Consider the following 15,601-nt stretch of genomic DNA (forward strand, 5'->3'; position numbering starts at 1 on the left):
CCGCCAACCTCTGCGATTCTCATACCAAGTACCTAAGCGCTGGCAAATCTACAATTAAATGTGGAATTTCTGAAAAATGAAATGATATGTAATATTTTGGAAATAAATTATGAAATTTCAGATAAATTAAATTAAAATATGGTGGCTGCCCTCCTCTGCGATTCTCATACCAAGTACCTAAGCGCTGACAAATCGAGATTTAAATTGTGAAATTTCTACAAAATTAAATAGTAATATTGTGAAATTAAATTGTGAAATTTCTTAAAATTAAATAAAACAATTGTAGGCGCCCTCCTCTGTGATTCTCATACCAACTACCTAAGCCCTGGCTAGTCGAGAATTTAATTGTGCAATTTCTGTCTATCTCTATTTACAGCATTCAAACTATCGATAGTTGCATCCATCGATACTCTCGATAGTTCCATCGAAGTTTGAATACAATATAAAGAAGATTTGAGATTTGAAATCAATTAGAAGAAATCAACATTTTTATTAAAAACAATGGTTTATCCACTGTTTGCGGCTTAAGAAAACACCAGCAATCAATGTTAGTATCAATAGTGCCATCGATATTTCTCATGCTCTACTATTTGCTTTGACTGTAAGTTTGTGAGTGTGTGTATGTGATGTCCCCAACTGTTTGATATTCGCTTTCTTTGTTATTTATTGTTGCTGTATTTCTAAAGTGAAAAACATATTTTTATATATTTCGAAAATCGTTGGATGCTTGTTTGTAGATATAGTTATGTTGATTGCGGGCCCGAAATTTGAAATCGATCGGACAAAATTAGTAACACAAACTTTTCATTTTAAAAATATTGAAGAATATTAAAACCCCAATAACTCAAGCTCCAAGACAAATTTCAAAAAACAGAGTATGCAGTTTTTTTTGTATTCTTTCATAGATTATAAAATTAATTAAAAGTCATATAAAATTTAAAGCTGATTGGTGGAAAAATGAAGATACAAACTATGTTTGAAGTAAGTATGGCAGGACAAACTGTTTTATATATACTTGTATAATGTTGATCTTTCTCGCCTTCTCTTAAAAACACTCTTTTTGTCTCTCTTACTATGTGTCTCGATAGCCATCACCGGGAAAATCTCTACTTGTCGGTTTCTCCCACCGACTTTTGGTTTTCATTTAAAAGTAGATAATGCTTTGCGTAGTTTTCTGTGTTTCTTTGTTCTTCTTCTTCTTTTTTGGAAGAATAAGGAAAGTGAAGAGACATGTACGGGTACGTGAACTAAGTACATTGTATTTATTTATGTAAGCCTAATATTAGGGTAATATATTTAAAAGTATTTACATTTAATTAATTCGCTTAGAGCTTGGTATCAATTGCTGCCGCTTGTATAGAGGTTTTCTTCTGACTGTCTGGCCTTGCGAAGTATTTGGAGAGATCATATCTTTGTTGGCATTTCTTTCGAATTCTGCAGTTTTCGCGCTCAGTGTCGCTCCGCCAATATTAGATATACTTGTTGGTAGTCTCGGCTCCGATACCTTGCTGCTCGCTATCTCGCGCTCTTCAAAACATAATAGAGTTCAAATTATTAACGGAATCGTAATGGGGATACTCGTTTATACATGCCTTGAAGTCCGCCGCGCTTCGTAGATTTTGAAGACGACTGTTCTGGAATTGATATTTGAAGGCTAGCCGAAAAGACATTCATGTTGTTGGATGTACAGTTATCTAACAATATAGGAGTCGATTGGCGCCTTTCTTCACACAGATCCTTGAAATCATAAGGTAACCCCTTTTCACTGCTCCCGGGGCCGAGTATGCCATATCTGCAACACAGTACAAATTTATATTCAACATAATCAATTGATAAGTCATAAGGTTTTGTTTACCGTATGGTTTCCTTCGGGGATTCGAAAACCTCATCCGACGAGCTGAAGGTATCGGGTTGATTCATAGCCGATTCTGCCAAATGCATGTGAGTTGGACACGGATTGGCTGCTTCACAGCTGTAATGTTGTATTGGAGCAGTGGGTAATAGGTAATGACCTATTTGATTAGTTTTTTATGTATTACTTACCATTCAGTTACGTTAACTTTGCTTGAAATTAGAGCGTAAAGCTTCTCGGGACATTCGTCGAGCATTTGGGAATAAACCACATCGATAATTTCACCAGGTACTTTGAAGATCTCCTCATAGTGATCAATCATTGTCCTGTAAAATGTCGATGGCGGAATACCTATGTTACTATAATTTTATTGAGAGCCCATACTCTGGCGTATTACCTAATTACATTAATAGCATCACTCATATACTCGTGCTCTCTATTCTCGGCTGTTTTAATAGCCGCGTCGCGCAGAACATTTGGAGCGAAAACTGTGGCTAGGTTGCTGCTGTCCATCTTGTTACCATTCATATGGACGGTTCCATCACTGGCCCGAATATCGTCGCTGTGGGCGGCGACTTTCGCCAGAAACTTGAGCAAAACGTACAGAGTGTCTCTATGGGCGATTGGTAATAGTTTAACTAGATGAGATATACCTTCCAGCTGAAGACGGCGATTTCGTATTCCTGAAAGCAGCTCAGTTTTATTTATTGAATGGTTTTTGGAAAGGTAATTAGATGGACGTACTTTGGGTTTCCAAAAAGGATGTATATAGGTTTTTGCAAAGCAACGGCTCTGGAAGATCCCGTAGGAATTCTTTGAGTAGCGTGGCTACATCATGTGGACATGTATTATTTGGAATACTTATGTTTAAGCTCTTGTCGAAATCGTCACGCAACTGTACGAAATCAAAGTTAAGTTTCCAATTTTTTAGAACAAAATAGTCTAATATTATACTTACTTGTTTCACACGCTTCTTGGAGGTGCTAACACGAAAGAGGCCTACTTTTTGTAAGCCATGCTCCTCCAAGTATGCTAGACAGCACATTATGAATGCGGGAACATTTAGTTCCGAAGTAACTTTGGATTCGGCATCTATAGCGGCATCGCTGCTGTTATTGTACCCGAGCTCCAGTTCGTCATGTCTCATGTCGGACTGACTTCTGGAAATTTGCATGGACGACGACTTCTTCAGGTTTGTGAAGTAGCCCGCAAAACTACTTCGCTCTGAAGAACCATTGGAACCACTTTCCAATGTTTTCGACGGCAAACTTTCACATGAGCGCACCTGGAATGGCAAAACAATCGATCAATTCGATAACTCCTTAAACAACTACGAGAAGCAACAGCATTAGAGTAAGTTTTTTTAGGGATACGTACATTGTCATTCAGTTTGGTAGCACCTGCACTTCCAGCAACACTATTGCGAAATACTGACATCAGTGAATGTTTTGATCCAGGTAAGTCGACCTCACGTTTTCTATCCCTCGACAAGCAGGATTCCAAAGTTGATCCAAATAAATTATCGCGCCCATCTTGATTGATTAAAACGACATAAAAGTATACTTTATGAGACTCTCTGCCGAAAGTTGCAATCTCGGGTTGCAGTAAAAAGAGCAGCGGCAGTTTGTTGGTTAGCTTCTTGGCCTTGTAACGTTAATAGTTATTTAAAACCGCTAAGTTTTGTCATAGCTTGGCATCCAAAAGTATTTATCAGTGGATTGGATAGCAGATTTCCGCTAATGCGATTGCTCGCGTTGTTTAGTTTTTTGTTGTTAGTAAACAGTATTTCCAAAAATAATGCCTTACTGTGATCGTCCTTTTTTCCAATATCGAAAAAGCTTGTGGTTATAGCTTTTTTCTTTGGAATAATGCGTCGTTTCTGAGACTTTCTATCAAAATCTATTGAAAATGGGTAGAAAAATTCACACATTTTATACATTTTATTCAATCCATATGAATATTATAGTAAATCAGACCTATATTAACTGCAATGTTTAGTTCCTTGATTTTCTCAACGGCAATATGCATTAACAGCTTTGCTTCTGTTTCCGATAGTTTTTCCAACGAAGTATCGGTAATTTGAAATTTATCGCCGTGGTCCGATACCCATGTACAGTTATCCTGAACACACAAAAAGTCAAACAATAGACAAAAGATAAGTGCTGTTGACTAATAATACTTACCGTGGGGGACCACTTTTGAGAATGTATAGATGCGAAATGTTGATCATAATTCGGTCGATTTTGACTTTTTGAACGACTTCTCCAAATTTTCCGTGAAACGAATTGCCCAACGTTAGATAATGATTTCGATTTTTGCATATTTGTTGTTTCATTTTTGGGGCCTACAAATATAAATAACAAGATTCTCTTCCTGTTAGTAAACAAGCCATTTGGTAGAGCATAAAAGTAAGGTTAGTGTGCATTGGCAAGACGCTGTACCGATCATCCATATACTATATACATTTGACTATCCATATATTGTGTGGATGGGTAAGTGTTGGAGCGGTTCTTCCTGCAGCGACAACATTACGTACATATGTATCTACATACGTTTATGTATAATAATTTGATTGGATTGTGTAGTGTTTGTTGTTGTTTTGGACTCAAAACTGCACTATGAGAATGGGCCTAAATAGCTTAGTTGAACAGTAAATAGAGGAAGACCAGTCATATCGATCGTCTGCGATGCGACTTAATGTGATAATAAGCCAAAGTTATGGATGAGCACGCTTCCTCAGATGACATTTTGATCTTTATTCAAATACTTACTCAAGTGTGCTTCACTAATGTTCCCATTCTTGCCGTATTGATTGCTTGAGGACTGAGATTGATTAGCGTGCCAAAAATTTGAAAGGAACTGGGAACCTGAGGTAAGTAAGCCACTAGCGCCCCTCCCGCTTCGTTCTTTTCCATAATGGTCGGCGTTTGTGGGTGAGGTTGGGGCTGATGTGCAAACGGTTGGGGCATTGCTGGTGGAGGTAGGGACATTCGGATTCGGATGGCCAGCATCTGTTTCACTACGACCTGCCCCAATACTCTTCTCCCACTCCAATTTCTTTCTGATGCGCTCATCGAGCGCTTTCTGCCAGTCGATATGGGCATTTTCCAAAGTTCTGGAGCTCTCATTCCCCCGAATGTAATCGAGTGCTATAAGTGGCCAGGCATCCAAAGTTTGAACGGCCTTGTTAAAGTCCTCATCCATTCCGGGTGGATTTATTTCACCCTTTGCTTTGATATTCCGCAAGTTGCGGTCATAGTTGACACGCTTAAATCGGTTTGCATCAGCATCGTGGACACTCTTCTTCCTGGCCATCCTCAAATAACGTTTGATGGTATCACTCACAGACTGGGAAACGTCCTCGTTGTCAATGGAACTCTTTCTGCGATTCGCAGTGCTGGGGCCGTGGCCGTGACTGTGGGCATGACCTCCATGGCGGTCCGACTCCTCCTCGGATGCTGCTGAATTGTTGTTCCCATTCTCGAACATCAACTCCTCCTGCTTCTGCTCCTTGTAGATTTCAGCCAGTCGCTTCAGCTCGCTCAATTGTATGAAGTTGGTTTGCGTTCCACAACTATTGTAGCTCTTCTCAACGTGCGGATGACGTTTTGGGGGTAGTAGGTTACTTTTTGGCGAGGTTGAACTGAGGTTCAGGGTATTTGGTGGTTTACGTGTCCGTTTCGGTGTTTCTGGCACCACATTGACCGTGACCGGGCTTTTTGTTGAGTCCGGTCGATAAGCGTTTTTGGTTTGATCTACCTTAGATGTAGGAGTTTTCGGTGAGGTATTTTCGTAGCCACTATAGTTGAACAGACTTGAGAGTGAGGCAGCACGAGATAGATTGAACTTGCCTTTGGGGGGCTGAGTGGAATGTACACTTAATATACGGTGAAGTTGTTGTTTCTTTAGCGTATTGTATATTTTCTTCAGCAGCGCTTTATCTTCGAGAATCGTTGGAGTTATACTTTCTACAGGTATGGACAACCCACCCAGCATAGAGCTCTGAGATAAAATTTTCAGGCGAGCCAATATCTCAGCTTCGCCCAGCTGTTCAATCGATTGCGCCGACGCTGTTGACTTTGAGGAACCGGCCAGGGACTTACCAGACCTGCTGCTGCCCAATGGACGCTGGGAGCTGGGGGAGGCGGTTTGGTCGGGTCTAACTGTTTTGGTGCCTAGAAGGGCAGTAGTTTTGTATGCATCGCGAATTTTTAGATACGACTGCAAAAGCTCTATAATTTGATCAGCATTCTCTTCCTGAGTGGTACGCTGGGCGTTTTGGCTCTGACTACTGTGTCGGGAGAGCAGCTTGAGACGTCGCCTCGAGCTCTTGGCAGCGCCTGCTCCGGGATAGGATGCCTTGCGACGCCACAAAATGAAACGGGGCTCGGAGGCACAAACGCGTTGAAACTGGGCTTCGATCTGGGAAATATCGTCCGCTCCATGCGTTACCCCATCGGGAATGAGTTTACGACCAGCATCCGTCATATACCGCCAGGTTTTGCGAGTGAGTAACCAGCGTTCCCGTTTTTTGTCTTTTTCTTTTGTACTGCAACGACGTCGTCCGGATGTCGTTGACAAAACTCTACCTACGGCCTTTGAAGTACTAGAACTAGCTGTCGGCTGACGAATGGCACAGGCATGTTCTTCGGGGGGGCTAGCGACTGTCGAAAGAAGATCCTCTCGCTTGGCAACCGTAGCTTGGCCTTCCATTTGATTAAGCTCATCAAGCACACCATCTAATGGGCCCGATCTTTTTTTAACCACGGCCACCGGACGACGCAAGGTGGCTAGCTGTGGCTGCTGTCCCGAGGGACTTGGACTTATCACGTTATCTCTTTGCTTTTCCATAATGGGGTTCTTTTTCGATGCCATCTGAAACAAACGCAATCATGAATACATTAAGGTCTCTCCAACAGCTTTTCCTTCTAGTGAATGGGTATGGATCAAACCACCTTCTTCTCCACATATGCTCTACACATTTCAGATGATTCCTATTCTAAATGGCTAAATGCCCAAGTCCATTGCTCCTCTCACCCTCAAACGCAATCTCTGAGCTTAGTTACAAGTATTGTAACCACAAGAAAAGTCTCTCTAAAATGTACATAGAAAATTATAATCACTACCGTATTATAATATTTGCCGATCAAACATCTAGGTACATAGTATAGTGTAGTATATCAACCAAACTGATAAATATAGTGCAATACGGTTATACAGGCCGTGCCGTGCCGTGCCGGGTCGGGCCGCTCAATTCAAAAGATGTCACCAGAGGTGCCTAACTTTTGCCAATTGTTAAAAGTTTCGGGAGCTGCAGGAATACCCGTGACATCCTATTGTAGGTATTGTATTCGTATTCATACACACATAGAGGCGTAGTCCAAATGTTATGGCAGTTACAAAAAAAAAAATGTGATCGATACACGGTTTTGAAGTGCTCTTCCTTTTTATTCCTTTAGTTTTTGGTTTTTTTGATATGAACATATAGTAAGTGTTGAAAATATTACGAGTATAATAAGCGAGAAGCACATTTTCGAGCATTTTCAAACACAAATATGTTCATACATATATGTACATATATATACATTTTTTTATTTATATATACATATATTAAACATACATGTATGTATGTATATAAATACAAGTAAATAGCAGACACACACTCACACGCACACGCACATTTATTTATACATATGTATGTATATACGTAAGTATATGCATATGTATGTGTACATATGTATGTATGTACATATTTTCCACTTCAATTTGTACATATGTACATGGATATATGTATGTATCTAATGTACATATGTATGTATGTATATACATAAAGGCTAGCACTCACAAAAATTATCGCATTATGATGCATACATACCTCAATACTCAATGTATTGTAGTTATACGATATTATCAGAATCCTCACTTAACATTTTCATGCATGGGAATACAATTATTTATTGATATGTTTGTATGTATGTATGTATGTACTCGTATATCTGTGTATCCGTATGTTTGTATGTATGTATGTATTTTGGTAAATTGTGATTTCGGTTTAGGTTTAAAACAATATTGTAAAATATATAATAAAACAAAAACTCCGACAATTGAAACTGTTCAACGAACTCAACTCGCGAGAATAACGTCGAAATTTTTTTGAGAACATGTATAAAAAGATGGAATACATTTTCGAAAAAAAAATCAGCTGTCTTGTTGAGAAATTATGGATGTATGTATGTATGTATTATGTATTTTTATATACATACATGTGCGCATCTGAATATAAATACACTGTTGCTCACACACTCACAGCCACTGCTGGGGCATTTCTAGAGGCAGACGGTCGGTTGGGGGCGAGTGGGGGCGAGTGGGGGCGAGTGGGCGGACGGGCAGACAGATAGACAAATAGACAGAACAGACGACTACTAGCGCAGAGTAAACGATAAACGTGTACATGTACATGTACATATGTATGTATATCTCAATCATGATGTTGTTGCTGATCATGATGATGTTCAAGAAACGGCAACCAACACGTTGCTCAGGTTAGTACAAATATCCAATATTTCATTTGTTTGAGCACTCTCGGGATTTGATACACTTTTTAAAAATGAAGCCTCTTCACCTGTACATGCACATATGTATGTGTGTGTGTGTGTGTTCGAGTGTATGTGTGTGTAAGTGTATCTGCTGTTCGTTTATCTATCTGCGTGCGCTTGCCTGTCTGGCTTTTGTACGCCGATGCCGATGCCGTTGCCGTTGCCGCAGCCGTGTCGTTCCCGTTCCGATTTATATGTTCATGTTCATCTGTTCTGTTTATGCAAACTATTCTCTCGAAATTCAAATTGAAATGATGGGGGAAGCATGCTCATAGGCAATAGTCAGTCTGTATATATGCAAGCACTATAATATACATACATACACACATATGTACAGATATCTACAAATATACGCTATGGACAGACGACTATGGGATGGGATGGGATGGGATGGGATGGGGTGGTCGGCAACTCCGTCTGTTTAGCATACCCGTAGGTAGTACCCGAGTAGTCGCACTCGTCTGTCTACTCGTATTTTCTTTGATGACACTGACTGTTCCGATCACGCCCTTTTCAAAATTACGCTCTTCAGGTATCTAAGCACATACATACATATACTACATACATACATATGTACTCTTTGAAATATACACACATATATACAGATACATACAGACATACACACATGTGTGCAAATGTATGTAGGTATTTTTGAGATTTGAACATTTTTGTGATTTGTACTTGTATATTGTGTCCACCTTATAGCCATGGCTCGAAGAAAATAATAAAAGCAATTGCGTACAACTATAATTGTTTTATATACGTATATATGTATTACATATTATAATTTTTATTGCATATGACTATAGGAATTACACTTAATATTGTATATTGAATACTTTGGTAAACACGTTCTTTTACAATCGTTCCATTGAAATATGTTTTTAAGCTGTAAAAGAATAGAGTAAATAAAGTATAGTTAGCATTTTTCAAATATCTCGATAACGATTAGTAGTAGTATTAGGTTGTATTCTTTCATTTCTCATTATCATTATTAGCTATCTCAGTGCATCTCTGATATGCACTTATTGTATTTCTTTTTTATGTATGTATTATATATTATATATAATATATATATGTATATGTATATGCATTTTAATACATACATATGTACCTATACATATCAACTATAAAATTAGTTCTAAACGCACCTTAAAAGTACGTTTTCAGTTTATGGCTAAGTTTCCTAAGTTAGTCATCTCTGACTTCGATGTATATATTGGGCTAAATTTGAGATTCTTAACAACGTTTCCTCTGATATGATCAAACACATAAAGATGATTGCGGAGCAAGCACTATTCCCATTGGCAACACTCGTCTGCATCGCTGCCGGTTGTTCGCCTGCAAATTGTTTTAAAAACAATATCTATTATAGCAATGACATGAATCCAAAATCTAAAGAATATTGGGTACCTGTTAGCACGTGTACCCGTACGGAGGCAGGTATGGCCCCATTGGGCACACAAGTGTAGTTACCAGAGTCCCTTAACGATGCCCGAGTAAGCATTAATCGACTTGTGGTGCCTACATCCGTTTTCTCGGTCTCCAAACTGATGCCGCCACGCAAGGAATCGAAGTCAACAATCGATGAGCCATGGTACCTATAACGCACATATAATATTCCAATCAGCACCATATCGAAACCTTCGGAAATGCTCCTAACACCACACATATTACCATAAAACAGAAGACGCATGCACGTTTACAGAACAAGCCAGGGCGATGGTGCTATCTCGTTTAACGTGTATTTCCGTAGATCCCAATATTTTGGCCCGGGCAGCTGCATAGGAATATTACAATACAAGCATCACATAAGCACAAATAATTTCAAAACGGAGTGGCTTCTTCACGAGCGGTTCCAAACTACTTGTATCATAAATTATATATTTCATTACAATCTACTCGTAATCTACTCGTACATAGGTACTTAAAAAGATCAGTCTGGTCCAGAACACAATTTCTATGGTGCTAAGACCGCCATAACGGTGCAAATAACAATACATTTAATATTAAAATAGATGATCTAAAACATCGACTGCAGCCCAAACTGAGAAGAATGCGAAAGGTGTGGTTCTTTTACAGTAACTTTGGTTTTTAACTTAAAAACTTAAGACATTGATATATGAATGCCTTCCACCGATTTCTAAGTATTGCGGAATCAAAATTAGTGCTTGTATACAAAAAACGATTGAGTTGCGAGTATTAGGCTCCGAAAGTGGATAGTGTGGAATTATAGTTTCCAAGCAACTTTTGAAAACCAATGTATTTTTCGAGTTCAAAAACAATTATCAATTGCATGTCCGTATTAACTAATATTGAATTATTGCTAATCTTGGCTTATTCCCATTGCAGATATCAATATTAAAAAAGATTCACTTTAAATATATTTCATATCAATATTACTACCCTGTATTTCAAACACACATATCCTAATTATTTCATATACATTTTTTTTTTATCTATTGAACTACAAAATCTGTTTTGAATTATGAGCACTATATATTAAATCGCTAACTTTTCCTACTAACAGCCCTTTTTTGGGATATATTTAAATAAGTTGGTTGATAACAAACACTATCATGTTACAAGGTGGCATCGATGGTTCACGATATTTATTCCCAAAAAGATCAATTTTGTATCGTTGTGATGATCGTTATCGTTTTGATAATGAAAGATGAAATTTGGAAAAAGAATTCTTACTCCATCATCCTTATTTTTAAATACTGGATCTTCCATGAATATATGGTAACCTAAAATCTGTACAACTTATTAGCTTTACTGATAACCAACTTGTATTTACACTGTGTATATGTATATTGTTTGATATTTGATTATCATATAAGTGTATGTGCATATGCATAAATGAATTCTAACCTTTAGAGTCATAGTAAAGTCTCTCCGAATTTCTATCCCTGATATCGCTCTCAGCTGTAAAGATAATGTCATTTATTATGTTTTATGAGTACGGGTATTTGCTTTTGCTAGATTAGGATATATACAATTAGATTAGATTGCTTCCATATTAGATTACGTTACAAGGTGGAATTCTTTGGAGCTATGTTAGGTTAGGTTAGGGTGGGCTGCGTTATGTTACAGATAGTATGTGGGTTAGATTATGTAGGATAAGGTTAGATTCATTTCGATTTGAAAAGATTTGGTTTAATTGGATTATATGTTGTTATTTTAGAAGGTGTTAGGTTAGGTTAGGGTATGTAAATTAGATAAGGATAGATAAAGTTGGATTATCTTAGGTCAGATGCGATAAGATTGGAATGGTTTGCTTTACATCACGTTAGATTTTGCTGGGCTATGTGAGGCTATGCCTAGTTAGGTAGTTTTTAGTACTGGTTATTGTATCCAACAAATCAGCACTGGGCCGACCAAGGTTGAACGAAACTTTCAATGCCAGATAAATATACACTGGTCGGCACAATTATTTTGACGAGAAGAAAATCATACATTTTTGTCAATAACTGGTTATTGGTTTAAGATATCAAAGGAAATTTTTTTTCTCAATTCCATATTGGTATTACAAACTTAAAAATAATTCAAAGGATATATTTTTATAAGGACTTTTAAAATTATAAATCAAGGTAATTTTCATGGGTTGGCATAAGTATTTTGACAATGGATATTAACAAAAAAAACAAAGCTTAATACTAAACAAAACATAAGAAATTGATGGTAGATTAATAAAATGTATACCCGCCTTTGGCTTCGATAACTTTTTGAAGACGTCTTGGAACTGAGTCCACTAAATTTTGAAGGACCTCTAATGGTATCTCTTTCCAAAGAGAAGTGACCTCGGAAATAGTTTCTTCTTCGGTTTTATGCAAAGACGCATTTCTTTTACGTTTTACAAGAGACCACACATTCTCAATAACGTTTAAGTCCGGACTTTGTGGTGGCCAATCCAGAGTAGTAACACCAACATCGGTTAAAAATGCTCTTATCATTTTGCTTTTGTGGCATGGGGCGTTATCCTGTTGCAGGATAAATGATTCTCCAATCAGCCTGTCACCGGAAGGGAATGCGTTTTCGTTAAGGGTACTCAAATATTGTTGCTGGTTCATTGAGCCGGTGATGGGAACGAAATCACCTAACCCATTGTACGCAATGCATCCCCAGAACATGACTGAGCCTCCGCCATGGCTCACTTTTTGACATACGGGGATATTTTTTTGTCTTTGAAACTGTGGGAGCCTTACAAAAATCTTTGTTTTTGATGAATTGTATTCAAAGGAGCTTTCATCTGTCCATAGAACGCTTCTCCAAAACTCTTTTGGCTTATGCAGATGCTCCTTTGCAAAAGCCAATCTTTTGAGCTTGTTCACCTTTGATATGTAAGGTATGTCCTTCGCTTTGTATGTCTTAAAATCTACTTCTTTTAGGCGTCGCCGAACAGTACGCTCACTGATTGGAGTCTTGGTCGACTTATTCCATTGATCTGCAGCAGCTTGCGGCTTTAAATGAATATTTTTTTTAAATTCCCGCAATAGGACTCGATCTTCAATGGGTGTTGTTTTGCGGTTAGCACCTGATCTAGGCAAGTTTTTGACGTGATTGTGGGTCTTATATTTGTTAATTTGATAGTGGACTGTTTGCCGCGACAAATTATATTCATTTGCAATGTCTTTTGGTGCTACGCCGGCATTAAACTTCGCCACTATTGAGGCTCTAACAACATAACTTAATTCTGTCTTTTTTACCATTGTATCGATTACTTTTGAATCAAATTTTAATGAAAATAATGTAAAAAGGTCAACAAAAATTGTTACACCAAAGTTATTTTAGTATCACTTGATAAAACGTACGCGAAAACGGCGACAAAGATTTGGTCAAAATACTTATGCCGTGCCTGAATCCGCAGTCAACTCACATTGTCATTTGTAGAAAGAAGGTGTGAAGAGTAATAGGCAAAATATTTTGCCTACATATTGTTGTTGCTATGAACTCTATATCCCGTATGAAAATTGTACCGTTATTCCTTGAAACTAAAAGCAACCAGCACCGATAGTCGTGAGTACAGTTCGTCAAAATAATTGTGCCGACCAGTGTAAATAAGTTTAGTACAGACTGGCGCACGGATTTGTCTATTAATCACAACCAAACTGAAAACAAATACTCTTTTGAAAAGGTCATAAGCCAATGGGCAAATTGAGTAATCGTTCTCGCCGTCTCTCGCCAATTCACTGGAAAATATAAATAATGGGCCCATTCAAGATCTATCTCATTCACCTGTGATTTCCAGTGTAACTGCCAAATTTATTTTGGGTTCAGTGTTTACTTGACACTCATAAATTCCGCTGTCCCTTGGTTGTGCGTAGTCGATTTTTAGATCCCAATCATCGCTGCTGGGGGGGTGTATGACCGAAAAGCGTTGATCACCGGTATAGGTGTATATGTTTGTTGTTAGAATGTGGAGATCTCGCTTACGCATCCAGGAGACCTGCACGTAGCAATGGAAGGTGCGAAGCAAGACGAAGATGCATTTAGAATTCCGAAATTTCCAGCTTGATTTTTTAACTTACAGTACGATTGCCTTTATTTTTGACACGGCATCTTAGAATTGCAGCTTCATCGACAACGGCAGACACATTCCTTGGACTTATGTCGTCAAAGTAAGGCCGATCTATGGTTGTCAAGTCTAAATTTTCATGAAAGATGAAATTAGATGCGGGAAGCAAAAGGAAAACTATTGAATATATTGTAAAATGTTCGGGCCTACCATTGACATTCAAAAATGAAGACGCGCTGATATGATGAAGGCAAATGTTGAAATGCAAGATCAAATATATGATCGGTTTGATTTTATTGGAAGAGTTATCCGAACTCGAGGACCTCACAAACGGTACACTCATTCTTCTCCAGTTCTATTTATTGTTTCCTTTTGGTTTCACTGCTAAACCTCTTTAAATGCGATAGCACGTGCCTGGAATTTAAGCAAGCAAGTCAATTGATAAATAGTAGTTCCTAATGCAAATGTTTGGCGCTATAGACGAGTATCATACCTTGAAATTTGGTGAACACCGGCCGGTTAGTGAGTATTAGCATTATCATTATCATTATACCGCTGCATTAACTTCAAGTTCAAGCCGATCGCGTTCAGAGCATTTATTGAAATAATTTCTACAATTTGTTTGCCGGAAACCTTAAAAATAGCAAAAGAATATCAATATGAGACTTACGAACCCTTAAGGACACTGATTCCGATGGATTTATACGGCGCTGCATACTATATGGGTACGTATGTATGTACATATGTATGTATGTATGCGTGTATACATTATCTGCACAGGGCGATTTGGGGAACTAATCGTCGCATAAGGATCTAAAATCGCATGGGTGTACATATGCTTCGTTTGCGTCACAATTTTTTAGTTGTTCAACTTTGTTTTGGCGCATTGCATTAAGGTGTACATAAAATGATGTTTTGTTGTAGAAATTTTGTGGAACCCCATTCCGTTCAGATTTAGACAAACAAGCTCGACTAATACATAAATAATTGTCTGGCACCTATTTGTTTAATATCCGATTCGAGCTCTGCTCGCGACTTACTTTTCAGATTTTGATACTGATGCTGATGCTTGAAACCTTTTTCCCCCGTACTTTTATGAAATATGTACTTATCCACACACGATTGTAAACATCTTCTACAAAAGTCGCTGCGTCCGGGCACGGGCAACAAACGCGACGATTGCAATATTTCGACGCTCAAAAAATCGGTGCGGACATCTTAAAATATTAATTCGCGACGAAGGAAAACAGGATGTATGTATTTAGTATCGTATTGGCGATAGTTGGAATTGGTTTTCTATTATATTTCTTGCATTATTATTGTTTTATTTCTGGTCAAAACTGGTTATGCTGCCAATTGAATCCACAATGCCTTTTTGCACTTTAATGCGCAACTCAGTTTTATTCATCCACCACCATCCAATATTCCGAGTACATTCTACATCATATTTGCGAAACGGGGAGCTTTTTTTGGAGGAACGAGAGCTTTTGCTGTTCATGTAATGTTTGGCAAAAGCTCATGCATGCGGGGTTGAAACGCGCGCTGATTTCTTTGCAGGATGTGTATAAGAGAGCCAAGATACACGCTACATACATACATACATACATACATACATACATACGTGTAGTATGTATG

At 38.2% G+C, this 15,601-nt stretch overlaps 2 protein-coding genes across 2 annotated transcripts; both read right to left on the reverse strand.

The window, feature by feature from the left end:
• Positions 1-1,239: 1,239 nt before the first annotated feature.
• LOC115627815 lies at positions 1,240-7,860 on the reverse strand. The gene is made up of 13 exons (XM_030523646.1): positions 7,728-7,860; positions 4,624-6,727; positions 4,036-4,196; positions 3,829-3,973; positions 3,659-3,751; positions 3,230-3,384; positions 2,811-3,137; positions 2,597-2,747; positions 2,250-2,535; positions 2,044-2,178; positions 1,856-1,972; positions 1,593-1,792; positions 1,240-1,527 (listed from the first exon to the last, which is right to left on the reverse strand). Exons 2-13 carry the CDS (start codon positions 6,725-6,727, stop codon positions 1,313-1,315), a joined length of 4,089 nt encoding a protein of 1,362 aa, XP_030379506.1. The 5' UTR covers positions 7,728-7,860; the 3' UTR covers positions 1,240-1,312.
• A 1,341-nt stretch (positions 7,861-9,201) lies between these two features.
• On the reverse strand, positions 9,202-15,274 carry LOC115627883 (zwei Ig domain protein zig-8). The gene is made up of 10 exons (XM_030523769.1): positions 15,007-15,274; positions 14,460-14,599; positions 14,177-14,380; positions 13,980-14,095; positions 13,687-13,897; positions 11,323-11,376; positions 10,126-10,228; positions 9,862-10,049; positions 9,600-9,789; positions 9,202-9,337 (listed from the first exon to the last, which is right to left on the reverse strand). Exons 3-9 carry the CDS (start codon positions 14,307-14,309, stop codon positions 9,644-9,646), a joined length of 951 nt encoding a protein of 316 aa, XP_030379629.1. The 5' UTR covers positions 14,310-14,380; positions 14,460-14,599; positions 15,007-15,274; the 3' UTR covers positions 9,202-9,337; positions 9,600-9,643.
• Between the last annotated feature and the right edge of the window lie 327 nt (positions 15,275-15,601).

The sequence above is a fragment of the Scaptodrosophila lebanonensis genome, unplaced genomic scaffold (assembly GCF_003285725.1).
Source record: "Scaptodrosophila lebanonensis strain 11010-0011.00,11010-0021.00 unplaced genomic scaffold, SlebRS2 tig00000098-arrow-pilon, whole genome shotgun sequence".
Classification (NCBI taxonomy): Eukaryota; Metazoa; Arthropoda; class Insecta; order Diptera; family Drosophilidae; genus Scaptodrosophila; species Scaptodrosophila lebanonensis.

What these genes read in the sequence shown, in the direction of transcription:
- LOC115627815 (XM_030523646.1), bottom strand. Translation starts at nt 6,727, where the DNA reads ATGGCATCGAAAAAGAACCCCATTATGGAAAAGCAAAGAGATAACGTG. An exon ending in AAAGTTAACGTAACTGAATG is followed by an intron (nt 1,973 to 2,043) that starts GTAAGTAATACA and finishes ACAACATTACAG; the next exon opens with CTGTGAAGCAGCCAATCCGT. An exon ending in GAAGCGCGGCGGACTTCAAG is followed by an intron (nt 1,528 to 1,592) that starts GCATGTATAAAC and finishes TATGTTTTGAAG; the next exon opens with AGCGCGAGATAGCGAGCAGC.
- LOC115627883 (XM_030523769.1), bottom strand. Translation starts at nt 14,309, where the DNA reads ATGAGTGTACCGTTTGTGAGGTCCTCGAGTTCGGATAACTCTTCCAAT. An exon ending in CATGCGTCTTCTGTTTTATG is followed by an intron (nt 10,050 to 10,125) that starts GTAATATGTGTG and finishes TGTGCGTTATAG; the next exon opens with GTACCATGGCTCATCGATTG. An exon ending in ACGGGTACACGTGCTAACAG is followed by an intron (nt 9,790 to 9,861) that starts GTACCCAATATT and finishes AACAATTTGCAG; the next exon opens with GCGAACAACCGGCAGCGATG.